Below are 17,399 nucleotides of genomic sequence, written 5' to 3'. Positions count from 1 at the left end.
CCAGACAACTGTCTCCCCTTGCCCTATTATAGTTACACCCCTGGACTGCACTAATTAGGTTAGAAACTGGCATAAAAGTCCAGAAGTCCTTTTAGGAGATATGCATAGAGTTCTGAGTCCAAATCCCTTCTCAAATAATTGCAGAAGTGGCTCTCCATGTGGGTGTGGTGTAGAGATGGAATAGATTCTGTTGGAAGGAAAATAATTTTTAAAAATCCAATTGCTAAGTAGAGAACTAACCAGGCTTTTCTCTGGATTGTGGCCAGTATCTGTAACATGAATATGTCCACAGGGAATTATGGTTTACTGGACAAGGATTAAGGAAGTGATCTCTATTTATTTATTTTTTAATGTTGCTTGCTAGGATGGACACCCAGGCTAAGTGGTGGGCACCCAAGGCAGGAAGAAAGTGGCACCCAGCTGAAAACGGCACCCAGGTATGGAGGGAAGGAGAGAGTGTCCCCATGCATCTTTATTTCCCATGGTGACCGAAAGTTAACTCCGTGGATCATGTTGCTGCTTTACAGATGTCTATGAAAGTTACACCTGATAGGTGTGCAGCCGATGATGCGTAGGCATGAGTAGAGTGGGCCTTGATTACTTCTGGCAGTTTTATGTTTTACAACTTGTAGGTCAGCAAGATGAACTCGACCAGCCAGCTGGACATCCTTTGTCTGGATATGCAGGTGCCTTTGGCAGGACCCTTGTGAGCCACAAAGAGGCGCTTGGCAGATCTAAAGTCTTTAGTACATGCCAGCTAGAACAGCAATACCCTGCATACATCTAGAGTGTGCATCACACATTCCTAAGATGTAGATGGTTCCCTGAAGAATGTTGGGAGCACAATGTTTTGATTGAGGTGGAAGCAGGTCACTATTTTGGGCAAAATGTCTGGGTCCATATGTATCAGGACCTTATCAGGAAAAATCTTGGTGTAAGGGGAATCAATCCTTCCTGTAAGTTCACTTAAATGTTTTGCAGTGGTAATAGGGTGTAGGAAAGCTGTTTTTAAAGTCACAAATTCGATGGTAGAAGTAGCCATAGGTTCAAACAGGCTCTGAGTCAATGCACAAGAGCACCAAGGAAACGCTCCATGGTTCCACTGGAGTACGAATAGGTGGGTACACATTCATAAGTCCTTTCAAAAAGGCCTTACTATCTGGGTGTGAGGAAAGAGTTCTGCCTTCACATCCCAGGTGTCTGGCAGAGATAACAGCCAAATAGGGATGTACGAACTGGTTCGGGGGTTCGATGGTTCTGGGTCGAACCAAACCACCACCCTCATTCCATCTGGACTGGGACCACCCCCCCCCCCGCACCAGTTCGTGGATTTTTTTTAATTAAAAATTTTTTTAACCTTCCTCTCCTTTGTTGGAGTGGTGGTGGTGGTGGTGGGGGCTCTATGCACCCTGGCATAGGTCTTAAAACATAGCCATTTCCCAAAGTAGTTATGGCTAGTGGAGGGCTTTCTTTGGTTAAGCAAGATGACTATTTGCCATGTCGTCAGATCGAGTGTGAGTACGTCTGGGTGGAAGATGTGCCCATTGTTCTGGGACAGGAGAACTAGTTCTTGAGGCAGATTATGGTAATGGTTTCCTGACAGTTTTGAGTACCTGTGGCCAAGGCCACCATGGAGTCACTAGGATACATCATGCATCCTAGTGACTCCATGGTGCCCAGGAGATGTGCCACCACTTGACTTATCAAATGATGTGATGAAAACATATACTGTGTCTCTAGAGTCCAGTCCACCTGGAAAGCGTCCCCTACAGACTGAGGGTCATGTCCCGCCCTTGAGCAAAAGCAATTGCACTTCGTGTTTTCTGAAGTTGTGAACAGGTATATGGTTGGACTCATCCACAATTCGAAAAGAGGAACAATATATTCCTTCTCGAGTTCCCATTCGTGTTGCTGTTGCTGTGCAAACATGCAGCTTAGATCGTCTGCTAGGACTTTGTCCAAGCCCTTTATGTGGATAGCTATTGGAAATACTTGGTGCCTGATGCACCTGTACCACAGTTGTGTGCTGAGAGCACACAGGGTCCGTGACACTGTTCCCCCTTGGTGACTGATGTAAGCCTGGGCAGTGTTGTTGTCCAATTGTACTTGGATGACTTTGCCTTGTAGTAGTGGAAGGAAGGCCTTCATTGCCTGGAAGACTGCCAGGAACTCCAGGAAGCTGATGTGCAACTGGGCCTGCTGTAGGGTCCACTTGCCCTGTATTTGATGGTTCTCGCAGTGGGCACCCCACCAGAGATGCATCTGTTGTCAGCCAGATTGATGGAGAGTCTGGAAAGGAACTCCCCTCTAGCAGATTCTGGTCATCCGACCACCACAACAGTGAGTGTAATATTTGTGATGGTGTTTCTAGATGCTTGCGCTGACTGTCTCAGATTGTATGGAAAATAGACAGAAATCATAGATGCAGTTTCCCCATTTTCAGTCGTGCATGGCGTATAATTGTGTTGCAGGATGTCATAAGGCCCAAGAGTTGTCGGATTAGTTGAGTTGGTTGTGTTGGATGCCGACAGAAAAACTGGATAAGGACCCTGATGCACTTGGATCTTTCTTTGGGTAAGGATGCTCTCCAGGTTTCCATGTTCAATACTGCTCCTATGTAGTTGATGACACATAATGGCTTTAAATGGGACTTTTCCCAATTGACTTGAATCTCCAAGTCTTGGAGGAGAGTCAACACACATTGTATCTGAGAAAGTAACTCTCCTCAGTCCTTGGAACTCAGGAGCCAATCGTCTAAGTATAGGTAGATTGGAGGATCACAACAGCCATATATTTGGTAAACACCCTTGGGGCGGTGGAAAGTCCGAAGGGTAAGACACTGTACTGGTACACTTGTTTGCCTATGGTAAATCGCAGGTACTTCCTGTGTTGTTCTTTTATGCCAATATGAAAGTAAGCATCTTTCAAATCCAGCGTTGCAAGCCAGTTCTCTTGATAGAGAAGTGGTAGGATCTCCTGAAACGTTATCATTTGAAATTTCCTGATGCGTATCAGCTTGTTCAAGTGGCGTAGATCCATGATAGGACAGATCCCGCCCTTTCACTTTGGGATCTGAAAATAATGGGAGTAAAAGAACTCCTGTCTGTGTGTCCACTGCACAGGAGTGACTGCACCCTTCTCCAGCTACTCTTTCACTTCCTCCTGCAATGACAGGGACGGCAGAGTGAACTACTGTGGTCCCAGGGTGGTATAGTGGCTAGAGTGCTGGACTAGGACCAGGGAGATCCTAGTTCAAATCCTCATTCAGCCATGATACTAGCTGGGTGACTCTGGGCCAGTCACTTCTCTCTCAGCCTAACCTACTTCACAGGGTTGTTGCGAGGAGAAACCTAAGTATGTAGTACACCACTCTGGGCTCTTTGGAGGAAGAATGGGATATAAAAAAATGTTGTATTTTTTAAAAAAACAAAACAAAAAACATTCATTCCTGTTAAGTATGGGATTGTTTTGAATTCTATGGTGTATCCTGAAGATATGATTTTCAGGATCCAGTGGTCTGATGTTATGCGGTACCATGCAGGGGCATGGTGTGCCAGCTTGATGGATCTGTGTGCTGGTGGAAGAGGTGGAATTGTGAGGTTGTTGATGGTGCTCACTTGCCAATATGGTAATGCCCCTGATGACAGTATTGAGGAGGAGTTTAGTGTTAGTGGGCAGTCTTGTGCCTCAAAGGTGCTTCTGAGTTTCCGCCTTCTAGGTATGTTGGGACTGAGTGTTCTTGCCATTCCCTTGGTAAAGATGTGTGTGTTATGGATTATATTGTTTCCTACAGTCCCATTGATCTTGTTGCCTGTAACCAGGCCTCTGTTTGTTGGTGTAAGGCTGATACTTTGACCCGTACGTGGATGCTGATGGTGTAGAGCCTTTGCAGTATATCTTGATTTTTAAGGTGCTCCATGGTGGACTCGGTTGTTTCATTGAAAAGGCCTTTCCCATCAAAGGCCAAGCCTTCAAATTTCTTCTTTATGTCACTTTGAAGGTTTGTAGATCGCAGCCATGTGTGTCTTCACAGTGTGATAGCTGTAGCCAAGGAGTGAGACTCCAACTCAGCGAGATATTTTGCTGAACTGTTGTCTGGTAAGTTCAGCTGTTTTTTCTATTGTTTGCTGGAATTTCTTTTTGAATTCTTCAGGTGACCAGTTATCTAAATCTCCCTGAAGAGATTCCCATTAGTCATGATTGTACTTGGCTGTGCAGGCCAAGTAATCTGCAATTTTAATGGACAAGCATGAAGTAGAGTATATTTTCCTCCCTAATAGGTCTAACTTACTTACTTACTTCTCAGATGGGGGAGCAGGCGAGAGGGATCTTGCTCTCGGTGCCGAAACACTCAGCGTCGACGGTCTCGGCGTCGAAGGGTGGGCTGGTGTCGAAGATGGTCAGTGTCGAGCAGACGGGGGTGATGGTGTTGTGTCTCTCGTCAGATCGATCATTCTGCGACGTTTCGTTGTTGATGCCGTCGCGGCGTCATCAGCATCGGGATCACTGCCGGAGGTCGAGGGAACCCGGCGTTTACAGCTGCTCGATGTCGAGACTGTTTTCAATGTCGAGGGTCCGGAGTCCTTCGAAGTCGAGGATTTGGACTTCGAATGCGGTGATCCCGGATGCGTTGACGTCGAAGTTTTCGACTTCGTACGTGGTGTAGAAGCGGATCGAGCCCTCGATGTCGAGGGGTGAGGTGTGCCCGGCGTCGAGGGACTTAACACCTCATCATAAATCGCCGCTCTGAGGCGAAGCGCTCGATTCTTTCGTGTCTGCTTCGAAAATGACAGACAAATCTTGCATGTAGAAACATTATGCTCTTCGCCTAGGCACAGTAGGCATAACTCGTGGAGGTCTTTGGAAGGGAGCTTAGCATCGCAACCCTTACACCTCTTAAACGACTTTTTGTCGTCCGCCATAGTGCGACGACAGGGAAGTCAAGTCCAGTCCGCATCAAGCCAGTCGTTGGTCGATAGTCGTTCCGAGTCAAAAACGTTTGGGATGGTCTGTTGTCAGAAAAAGAGTCGTTCACAAAGTTATCAGTCCGATAGAGAAGAAAGTTGTTAAATTGTCTTTGAAGAGAAAAACTGAGGAACTCTCCGACGAAGAGGTGGCAGACCGAGGTCCACGCGCTAAGGCGGTCGGAAAAGAACTGAGGAACATGGCGCCCAGCCCCGCTCTTAAATAGCATGCGCTGCGTGTGGGCGGGGCTTGGACACCTCAACAAGCTGAGGCATGGCTACCGCGGGGATTCCTGCGCAGGCGCAGAACCCCATTCTTATGGCTGTCGACGGATCTCGATCCAGATCTTATTTACTTACTTCTGAGATGGGGTTGTGTGCCATCTCCCAGTTTTTGACGATGTGGCGCAGTCGATTACCAGAGAGTTTGGTGCCGGATGTTTTAAAAAATAATTGTTATCCTTTTCTTGTATTCGATACAGACTTTCCAGTCTATTAGAGGTAGGAGTGGATGTATGCAGTACCTCCCAAGCAAACTTCGCTGCCCTGGATATTACAGGTAGAACAGGAAGAGCCACAGGTTGAGTGGCTTGTGATCTAATAATGAAATTGTATACAAGGTCATCTGTCGTAGAAAGCTCAGACTTCAAATCCAAGTCTAGTGCTTCTGCCGTGGCTCTTACATGCCTATGGTAAGCTTTCATCTCCTCATTTGAAGGGACATAGGTGGAGAGTGGCACATCAACAGGAGGATCCACTAAGCTATCTGCATCCTCAGGATTGGATTCAGAAACAGAGGATACATGGTGGTCTGATAGGGACCTAGTTGGGGAAGATGGAACACCTGTTTGGGTTTCTGCGGTAGACCTTACTGGTAGAGACTGTGCCAGGTTTGAGAACCTACTGTTGTGACTGGCAGAGGGATAGTCTGCGTTGTATGAGATAGTCCAGTCAGTGGTAAGGTCTGTGTTGATTCAGATGTATAGGTAGAAGGTTTATTTGGGACATCTCCACTAGCCAGGGTGACAATTGTCAGCGAGGGAGAAATCGGATTGTACGATCTTGATACAAAAGATTTCCATGGCTTTTATCTTTGATAATCATATGGTGCAATTAGAGAACAGGATCCCATTGACATCATAGCAAGGGTGGTCCCTGCTGCAGATGTATGGAAAAACCCACAAGAATGGCAGGTTGATGGACTTTCCAGGTGAGCAGCTGACAGGGTAGTAGTCTGTGGCTGAGCCGATGAACATAAGCGAGTTCCTCAGTACTGTTGGGGAGAAACCCCTTAAATGTCAACGTAGATGGGGTACTCAAAGAGGAGTCCAGTATTGATAGCAACGTGTGTGCTGTTGTAGGATTCAAGCCAGCATCTCTACCTGCTTTTTCCTCCGTCAACATCGAATGCTGGCATTGGCATTTGGCAACGTCGTGAGACTTGCCTCAATGCCAACAATAGTGGAGTATGTAATGCTGATGTCAAGAGTGGAAAGCATGGAGCTGGAGTGATTGGCGTTAAGGAGCCTCACGTGGGTGCTCTGTTGACGGTGCTGGAGACAAAGAACAAGCTCTCAATGTCAACCACATTAGTGTTGGAGCGCGGTTGGCATAGAGAGGATCTGTTGGCATTGGTGACTTCCTCAGTGTTGAGGGGTTTGATGGGTCGATGTCAATGGCAGCCTTCAGCTTTGACATAGGATTTGAAGATAGTTGCTGCAGATTTGACGGAGATGGTGTTCAATCTTGTTCCAAGTCAATTGTTTTAGACTTTTTAGGTTTCAGCGTTGAAGGACAAGAGCCATTGGCTAATCGTTTCTGACATGGTCAAATACTGAAATAACAGTCCCTGAAGAAGAAGAAGAAGAAGAAGAAGAAGAAGAAGAAGAAGAAGAAGAAGAAGAAGAAACTCATAAATAGAAATAATGTTGAAGAACAATTCTGAGGAGGAGCGACAGACCAAGGTCCAAACGCAACGGCGGTCAGAAAAGAACTGAGGGAAATGGCGTCCAGCCCGCCTTTAAATAGCACGCTGTAGGCATAAGGGCGGGACTTGGATGCCTCGATGAGCTGCGGCATTGCTACCACGTGGTTCATGCACAGGCACAGAACCCCGTACTTAAAGATCTCCACAGATCTTGATCCAGATCTGAAGTTTACCATATTTCTCTGTATCTCTGCTGATGAGCAACTGAGATTTGTGTGTATTTGTATTTTGATCCCACTCGATAGCCACAAATCTACACTGCCAGTTATTGCTAAGGCACCAGTCTAGTCCTGGCTCCACCTCCACAGCTGCCTACAACTGACTCCACCTGTCAGTACCTGTGGGTTGACTCCATCCATTATTTGCCCTGCCTAGCACCCGCCCACACCCCACCCCCACCAGCCACCACTGGTTATTGCCCATTATTTCCCTGGCTAGAAGCAGCAATAAGGGGCTGAAAGAGCAAGTCACATCAAAACAGCTGATGTGGCCTCTGAAGCAAAAAGGAAACAAAGCCTACACACCTCTTAAGAGTCTTCATACAGCCAAGATATTAAATGATTTTCCTAAATAACCAAAATTCATTATGAGCTTCCTTCCATGCCCCTCTGCTTCATCAGTCCTTGTGTCTATAGACTGTGCAATTCAAAAGTGCTTCTACTTTTCACTAATTATTCCATTTTAGCAGTAATGTTTCTATCTATAGAAATATTATTTTATGGTATTGCAATGGCTTAGTGCACGATGAAGATCAAGTACTGCTACTACTACAAATCTTTATATAGCATTTTAAAACAGAAGTTCTCAAAGTGGTTTGTATAGAAAGTTATATAATAATATTAGGATCTAATGCTCTTTGGTTCCAAATAATAGTGAGGCATTCATTGCAATGTATAACAGTTAATAATAAGTTACATGTTTAAACTATACCTGAGTTTCTTGGTTCTTATTTTGCACCTGGACCGCTTGTTTCCATTGATTAATTAGTTGCACTAGCATTTTTACTGCATTGTCAAGAAGTGTTGGGTGAACATCAGTCACTTCACGGACAATAAAATAAACAAATCCCGACAGAACATCTTCCCGCCAATCTGGAAAGTCAAGCATTAATGCTTGCAATGTATTGAAAGCCAGTGCACGTAGTTCTTCATCCATGTGAATTGTCAGCCTGTTGGAATATAGTAAGGTTTTTAAGCAGCAATATTTCAAAAATTCTGCCTTTTTTCTGGTCAATGACCATACAGCTGTAAAAACTATATTTTGGCTCAGATGACCAATATTTCCTCTGTGCAGTGAAACTGACAGTCAACAAATGTTAGGTTTCACAAGGAACTAGGTTGGCTAAAGAGTCTGATTCGAGGCCATTGCACTTTCTCTCTTCAAATGTACATTTTGTCAAAAGCACCAGCATCTCTAAATCAGATTAGTTATTTTCCAGTGGCAGCCCGTGAACGCGCCGCTGGGGGAGCGGCAGGAGGCACCTTTAAGGGTAAATGTATCCTGTGCTTATCTCTGCGGCCACCGCACCTGAATGCTGTTCAGAGAAGCAGCATGCTGCCCAGCAGCCCCTGTGTCAGTGAATCGCCACCGCCACTCACCTTGCTTACACGGAGCTGAGCCCCCGCCAGTGGCCAGGTGAGTGGCGGCAGCGATTCCCCGCCGCAGGGGCTTCTCCAATTAGCAGGAGACAGACTTCAGTTAAAGCTGGTGTAGATGTATATAGTTCAGATGTATATGGTTCAGATCAATGAGGGGAATATATTCCAGAAAGAGGAGAAAGCATACAATCCTGTAGCCTACTTTTGATCTCTTAACCACGATTCAGAGGCCCAAAGCATTACATCTGCACCAGTCACCCAAACTCTGTCTATTACTAATATTTATGCTCACAATCAGATTCATATCTCAAACATCACAGTTGAAGAGCTGGGTGCAAGAGAAACAGAAATCCTATAAAAATTCTCAAAAATCATATATGGACAGGAGTTTAAAACCTTCCATATTAAAGTCAATTCCCTTGTATATCATATTCACTGAACAGTTTCCAGGAAAAGTCAGACATCCATATTCCAAAAACATCCAGCAGCTAAGTTCTTTCTTATTTCAATCTAGTCCGTATCTGGATGGGCTGGATAGGTGCCAGGAATCTGCCATGGGCTGGGATGAAGGGCTAAAAAACTGAAGGTCAATCTAGGCAAGAGAGAAGTGCTGGTAGATTGTCCATCTAGCCAGGATAGTGGTGTCTAGCCTATCTTGCCTTGGACTTCTCCTTTATAGAACAGATCTTCTACTAGCCCTGATATAATGTCTGTGGTACAAAATGTCAATTTTAATAACATCCAGGTTCTCAAAGACAGGAGAACCTCATTAATCGTGGAACCGCTATTCGCAATTCCGGGTATCCATGGGAAATAGACACCCATTTCCAGTATCCATGGATACTAATGGGTTAAAACCAAAGTATCCACAGTTCATAGAGGGTCTGAAGTGACCGTGGAGATCACTTCTGGCTTCCATTTTGTCTGGAGGAGCCCAGAAAGATGGAGGAGCCCAGAAAGATGCAGGACCCACCATTTTGTGGCTCATTTCTTGAAAAAATGGTCTTTTCCCAGTGATTTGTCATGGTTTTGGTGGGGCATTCCTGGACACATGCAGAGCACATCACAATAAGTTCTGGATCATTTGGGGGCTTTTCAAATTTTCCCCTCCACCCTAGAACCTAACTCCCCTTTTCCCATAGCCCAAATGCCTCATTATTTGCAGTTCTGGTACTCGCGGTAGTAGGCAAGAAACAGAACCCCCACAAGTAACAAGGTTCTCCTGTACTGCAACATATTATACACAGGGCTGCCTTTAAAGAGCATTCACAAACTTCAGTTGCTTCAGAATATAATGACTAGACTATTGATCGAACTTGCTGATCATGCCAACATATCTTGCCACTGCTGAAAGATCTTCAGTGATTTCTATTGCCTGGCGCAAATGTTGTTTTTGATAAATAAAGATCTAGATTACCTGAGACTAAGCTATCTGAAGAACAGTCTTTTCCTGAGTGAACCTACCCATTCAATGAGATAATCATTTGAGATCCTGCTCCAGGTTCCTTAGATATTAGTCAGGGGTAGCCAGGGACAGGGTTCTCTCTGCAGTGGCCCCTTAACAACACACTCTCCACCAAGCCCCTATTTAATTTGTATTGTGTGTTTTAGCCTACTTGCCTTAAGAAAAGTAAGCTTATGAGATCACCCAGCTCTGTGTGTGTGTCCCCCTATCAATTGTGCAAAGCCTTGGCCGATTTAGACCAAATTTGAGACAGTTGTAGTGACACATAGGGACACCGCAATGACATAATTTGTGATCATGTCATCTGCCCCCCAATTCAAGATGGCACATGTGTGAATATTTGAGGCAGAAGTGGGCTAACTTGTGAAGATGATGGTAATTATTAAGATTACAGTGGAAGGTAAGTAGGAAGATTAGTTCTTACCAGAATTTCTTATTTGATGGGTTGTTGTTAGATATGGTTTTTATATTGATCCTTTAATTTTTAATTTTAGATTTAGATATTAGATTGTAAGGTGGTTTGCAGGTGAGTGTAGCCAAGCTCTTGCTAGAGCTGCAGATGAAGGTTCCAAGTTCCTTCCCTGGCATCTCCAAGATAGGGCTGAGAGAGATTCCTGCCTGCAACCTTGGAGAAGCCGCTGCCAGTATGTGTAGACAATACTGAGCTAGATGGACCAATGGTATGACTCCGTATATGGCAGCTTCCTATGAGGACTGGCAGAGAAGAGAAAGGGAGAGATTCGCTGCCTGAAGAATCAAGTATCCTCCAGTCATTCTCATCAGAACCACACCTGGAGATCCTTGGGAGGATTTTTTACTCAACCATGAGCCTGAGGTGGAAAAGAGAACCCAACAGCAGCACATCTCAACAGGGCTGTCCCCTTTACCTAGCCCTACCTATATAAGGAGAAAGGAAAATGAAGCAAGTGAGAGAAGAGAGCAATAGAACAGGTTCTATGTTTTCCAGAATGAATTATGAAGAAGCCCATGTGCCTCCTGGGCCATATCTTGTGGACCTCTTCGGGGTGACAGATGGTGCTCCTTAGGAAAAGAACAAGGAGGCTCACCAGTGTGAGGTAACAGACGGGGGTTAAGAAGAGAAACGAGAAGGTTGAGGGAAAGTGTGGAGGCAGTTGAGAGAAAGAGGGGTAACCTCGAAGACATAAGACTATATATAGTTAAATAAAATATTCAGACTAACTGCACCTCTTTGGTGTCTGGCTTATTTGTTGCTCATGCTTCCTGCCAGTGCTCCCAGGGAGAATCCAATGCAACAGCGAGACAGTTTAAAAATAAACAAAAATTCTTCTGCCCTATTGCACAAATATTAGTACTGCCTATAAAACATTTGTTGTTTTGATCAGTCTCTGAATTTTGCTTTTTATAAATGATCTTCTCCAATAAAGGCTTGGGACTTTATACTTTACCTTGCAAGCAGTTCAATAAGGTCAGTTCTGCTCATGCCATCTGGAATTAGCCTTGGGATAGCAGCAATACAAGTTCTAAACAAATCAATTTTCGGTTTTCTCTCACCCCTATGAAAAGAAAGTGGGTTTGAAACAGTCACATGAAAACTATCAAAATAGTTGACATTTAAGTACATGCATAAGTGATTCAATTATGGGTATTCTTATTTTGTATGTTAATTTAACACGTTTTAGTATAACTTTAAGTGCTGAACTGCATTCTTCTTTTTTAAAATTTATTTATTGTATTTGTACACTGCCCTAGCTAGCCATTTAATGGTGCAGCAGGGAAATGACTTGACTAGCAAGCCAGAGATTCCCGGTTCAAATCCCCGCTAGTATGTTTCCCAGACTATGGAAAACACCTATATCAGGCAGCAGTGACATAGGAAGATGCTGAAAGGGACCATCTCATAATGCACAGGAGATGGCAATGGTAAACCCCTCCTATATTCTACCAAAGACAACCACAGGGCTCTGTAGTCGCCAGGATTTGACACCAACTTCGACAGCACACTTTACCTTTACACTGCCCCAAACGTCTGTCTCTGGGCAATTTACAGCAAAATAAAACAAATCAAAACAGAAATTAAAACCTTAAAACAATTTAAAACCACAATTCTAGCTAAAAATCTTGGGTGAATAAATGTGTATTTCGAGACTTCCTAAACGTTATAAGAGATGGGGAGGCTCTTATTCAGCAGGGAGCATATTCCAGACTCTCATGGAGGCAGCAGACTCCGTTGTTGCTAGGGTCAACCCTGTGTAGCCCCCAGACAAGCTGGTGGCAACTGCAGACGAACATCTCTAGATGATCTCAATAGGTGATGGGGCTCACAGTGAAGACGACGTTCTCTTAAATATCCAGGGCCTATTAGGGATGTGTGAACAGTTTGAGGGGGTTTCGGTTCTATGTCGAACCAGTTCGGTTTGACAGTTCAAACCATACCCACCCCGACAGTTTGTGATTTTTTTCTTTTAATTTTTATTTAACCTTTAGCCCCTTTGGGGGGCTTCCTCTAGGCCATGGGTGTGTGTGTGTGTCCGTGAAGGTTCCTCCTCCCACCGCCAGCCTCATTCATCACTGCCGTGACCCTTTTTACCCTCCTTTTCGGCCTGTTTGGGACTCCGCATGTTGGCGCGGCGGCCATTTTCTCTGCCAGCGCACATGCGCAAATGGCCTGTGGAATGGCCTCTGATTTTATAAAAATGGCCGCCATACATGCGCAAATGGCCTTTGTGAGGCCAGTGGAGAAAATGGCTGCCACGCCAAAATACGGTGGCACGAATGGGCCACAGCAGTGATGAATGAGGCCAGCGGGGGGAGGGGTAACCTCCTCTTCCTAGAGGAAGCCCCCCAAAGGGCTAAAGGTACAGTGAGGGAAATAAGTATTTGATCCCCTGCTGATTTTGTCCGTTTGCCCTCTGACACAGAAATGACCAGGCTATAATTGGAATGGTAGGTTTATTGTAGCTGTGAGAGACAGAATAACAACAAACAAACCCTCAAAAGCCCAGTGCCCAAAAGTCAGCGATGGATTTGCATTGTAGTGAGGGAAATAAGTATTCGATCCCTTCACAAAAAATGTCTTAGTACTTGGTGGCAAAACCCTTGTTGGCAATCACAGAGGTCAGACGTTTCTTGTAGTTGGCCACCACGTTTGCACACAACCCAGGAGGGATGTTGTCCCACTCCTCTTTGCAGATCCTCTCCAAGTCAGAAAGGTTTTGAGGCTGATGTTTGGCAACCCGAACCTTCAGCTCCCTCCACAGATTTTCTATGGGATTAAGGTCTGGAGACTGTCTGGGCCACTCCAGGACCTTCATGTGCTTCTTCTTGAGCCACTCCTTTGTTGCCTTGGCTGTGTGTTTTGGGTCATTGTCATGCTGGAATACCCATCCACGACCCATTCTCAATGCCCTGGCTGAGGGAAGGAGGTGCTCACCCAAGATCTGACGGTACATGGTCCCGTCCATCGTCCCTTCGATGCGGTGAAGGTGTCCTGTCCCCTTAGCAGAAAAACACCCCCAAAGCATAATGTGTCCACCTCCATGCTTGACGGTGGGGATGGTGTTCTTGGGCTCATAGGCAGCATTCCTCCTCCTCCACACACAGCGAGTTGAGTTGATGCCAAAGAGCTCGATTTTGGTCTCATCTGACCACAACACTTTCGCCCAGTTCTCCTCTGGATCATTCAGATGTGCATTGGCAAACTGCAGACGGGCCTGTACATGTGCTGCCTTGAGCAGGGGAACCTTGCGGGCACTGCAAGATTTCAGTCCTTCACGGCGTGGTGTGTTACCAATTGTTTTCTTGGTGACTATGGTTCCAGCTGCCCTGAGATCATTGACAAGTTCCCCCCGTGTAGTTCTGGGCTGCTTTGTCACCGTTCTCATGATCATTGCAACTCCACGAGGTGAGCTCTTGCATGGAGCCCCAGACCGAGGGAGATTGACAGTTATTTTGTGTTTCTTCCATTTGCGAGTTATCGTGCCAGCAGTAGTTACCTTCTCACCAAGCTGCTTGGCGATAGTCTTGTAACCCAGTCCAGCCTTGTGCAGGTCTACAACCTTGTCCCTGACATCCTTCGACAGCTCTTTGGTCTTGGGCATGGTGGTGAGTTTGGAAGCTGAGTGATTGCTTGCTTCTATGGACAGGTGTCTTTTATACAGGTACTGTAACAAGCTGGGATTAGGAGCACTCCCTTACAGAGGGTGTTCCTCATCTCAGCTCATTACCTGCATATAGTGAAAAGACACCTGGGAGCCTGAAATCTTGCTGGTTGATAGGGGATCGAATAGTTATTTCCTTCACTACAATGCAAATCCATCGCTGACTTTTGGGCAATGGGCTTTTGAGGGTTTGTTTGTTGTTATTCTGTCTCTCACAGCTACAGTAAACCTACCATTCCAATTATAGCCTGGTCATTTCTGTGTCAGAGGGCAAACGGACAAAATCAGCAGGGGATCAAATACTTATTTCCCTCACTGTATATGTATCACTGTCTGTAAAAGGACATTATCAAGTCCCATTTACCTAACAATGATGGAGAATCATGCTCCAACTCTCTTTCTGGTATAAGAATATGGTCTATATTCTTGAATATAGTGAATCAGACATTAGTATGATTAATTTTTTACATACGTGATCATGTCCTCAGGTTCCTTATTGGACATCTGAATACTAGTCATGCACATTGGCCTTCCAACTTCTTTGTCTAAATGCCTAAGGATGCTGTCTAGTGCTTTTCTTACTTGCGGATAGTATATCGACATTCCTGTAGAGGCAAACAAAGTTCAACAGTACTTAATCCTCAATCCTGTGCTTTAATTTAATTTCCATTTTCTTGAATATTACTCAGTAATGATCCTGAACACACTGCTTGATACCAAATTCCACTGAGTTAATATATGGTGACAATTTCCTCTCAAAACTCTTTGCAGTTTCTATATTTTCTCCATGGAAAACTTGCATTTCTAAAGTTCATTTAATTCATAAAATTAATCAGTAACTTCATGGACAGACACAATGCCAGTCAAATCAAGCAGTTTCAAAATTATCTACAGCTCTTTGAGTATACTAAAGTAGGTACATGTCTAGTGTCTTTATTTAAAATTCGAGCAATCTAAGAATAACGCATAATAGTGAGTTCTTCTGTCTTAAAACAAATATTATAAGAATAGTTTCCAGTTAAACCTTGGCATGTGTTTAAACATAAAACATTTAAAACCATGTTAAGTATGCTTTATTTCCTAATCAAAATTTCAGTTTAAAAGCCCATCTTGATTATATTTCCCAAGGTGCTCAACAAACGGCAAATGTGATTAAGTCCTTCTATTACTCTAGGGGTGCCTTTTTCATACTAGCGGCTATAAAATTGTTGAAGGCCAAGATAAATCCCCAAATTCTTTATGGGGTGCAGATTGGTCCTCTGGAAAAATTCTCTCAGCTTGAAACAGTACAATCTAAATTCCTGAGGGCTATTTTTCAAGTAGCCAGGGGTACAGCAACTGCCGTCCTTCGTAGGGAAGCAGGGGTCACCACTCTGAAAGCAAAAGTATGGTTTTGCATAATTAAATTTTGGTTAAGCCTGGTCTTCCTTCTGGCTGGTCTTGTCCCTTTTAGTGTTAGACAGTTTCGTTTCCAAATGGAAATCAGCTCTGAAATTAAAATTGCATCACTTGGGCACGTCTCAAGAAGACCTTATTGGGCAAGGATTAGAGCAGGCGCTTTGCTTTGTGAAGCAACGGCTCTGAGATATAGATTTGCAGGAGGAGTCCGCACGGCTACCCGAGGGAATATAGTTAGGTTCTCAAACTTTTAACTATAAACCGGCTGAATATTTAGGCCAGATTTTGTTACCAAAATTTAGGAGATTTTTGACCATCGTGCGACTGAACGTTCTCCCTTCGGCAGTACTTGATGATAAATTCAAACAACTTCCTTATGATCAGAGCTGTTGCCCCTGCGGCTCAGGGGTTATAGAGTCTATCATCCATGTTATTTTTTATTGCCAGTTTTATAAGGACGCTCGCACCAAATTTATTGCTCCTATTTTAGCCATTTATTCTGGTCACACAAACCAATTTTATTTGGAAATTATGCTGACCAATTTGAAACCTGTAATTTCAGATAATGTGGCAAAGTTCTGTTTTGTGGCGTCGAAGCTCCGTAAAGACTGTATGAGTAATTTGAACAGTTTGTGATTTTGTAAACTTTGAAATTTCTTGAATTTTCTTATTAATGCTATTAATTGTTATTGTTTGTTAATCTGGTCTGTAACCGCAATAAGCTTATTACTTACTTTACTTACTCAGTTTAAATATGCTAAGCTATTGGAAAGACTTTGAAATATTTATGCAGCACACAATTTTTTAAAAAAATGTTTACTAAATTTAAGTCAAACATACATACTAAAACAGATCCCAATTGATTTAGAGCATTGGATTTCCCCCCCTGGAAAACCCAAATCACTGCAGCATCTCCAAACTATACCAGAAATACCAATATGGGGTCAACCAATTCTGGCTTACCTTTGTAACTACCCAAAATTTGTGCAGACTATGATTCTCATCCAAGAGAGGAACAAGGTTGTATCTGTTAACATCATTCTGACCTTTGGAGGTGCATCAATGCCTCCAAAGCACAACTACAAGGGGAGCTCACACTCCTTCAATGGCTTCAGCCTCAGGAATTCCCACATCCAGGAATTCCCACATCCAGAATATAGCAAGTTGTCTCACTGCTTTGTGAGTTTTTCTGAGGCTCAGCACAATGTCAGGAAGACCCTGACCTTTCTCCTTGCTCCAGAAAAGGGCAAGGACTCTCACCATATTAAAAAATGCCCTTTGCTAGTAACAGGTTTGCCTACAGTACTATTTATTTATTTATTTATTAAACTTCTATACCGCCCAAACTTTTGTCTCTGGGCGGTTAACATAAAAACAATTAAAACACATATAAAAGTTAAAACAATGCAACAATTTAAAAACAGTCATAAAATTAAAAAAAGACAGTTTTTAAAAGCTGGGAAAGCTTGGGTGAAAAGATGTGTTTTCAGGTGTTTTTTAAAAATTGCCAGAGATGGGGAGGATCATATCTCAGCAGAGAGCACATTCCACAATCTCGGGGCAGTGACCGAGAAGGCCCGTCCCTGTGCGACCACCAGCCAAGCTGGCGGTAACTGGAGATGGACCTCCTCTGATGACCTCAATGAGCGGTGTGGCTCATAGTGAAGAAGATGCTCTCTTAAATACCCAGGGCCTAAGCTGTTTAGGGCTTTATAACTAGCACTATGTATTTTGCCTGGCTATTGGCAGCCAGTGAAGCTCTATCAGCAGAGGAGTAATGTGGTGTCTCCGAGATGACCCAGAGACCAACCTGGCTGCCGCATGCTGAACCAACTGGAGTTTCCAGAC

At 44.2% G+C, this 17,399-nt stretch overlaps 1 protein-coding gene across 6 annotated transcripts in view; it reads right to left on the bottom strand.

The window, feature by feature from the left end:
- Nucleotides 1–17,399, bottom strand: part of FRYL (FRY like transcription coactivator) — a 286,750-nt gene that overhangs the window by 103,422 nt on the left and 165,929 nt on the right. For all 6 annotated transcript variants that reach the window (XM_053253420.1, XM_053253414.1, XM_053253415.1 and 3 more), the window contains 3 exons: nt 14,626–14,758; nt 11,442–11,549; nt 7,882–8,119 (listed from right to left, as the gene is read on the bottom strand). In XM_053253420.1, the coding sequence (XP_053109395.1) occupies nt 7,882–8,119; nt 11,442–11,549; nt 14,626–14,758 (479 nt within the window). The remainder of the gene's footprint in view (nt 1–7,881; nt 8,120–11,441; nt 11,550–14,625; nt 14,759–17,399) is intronic.

This window comes from Hemicordylus capensis, chromosome 5 (assembly GCF_027244095.1).
Source record: "Hemicordylus capensis ecotype Gifberg chromosome 5, rHemCap1.1.pri, whole genome shotgun sequence".
NCBI lineage: Eukaryota > Metazoa > Chordata > Lepidosauria > Squamata > Cordylidae > Hemicordylus > Hemicordylus capensis.
This window is presented reverse-complemented; position numbering and strand designations above follow the sequence as displayed.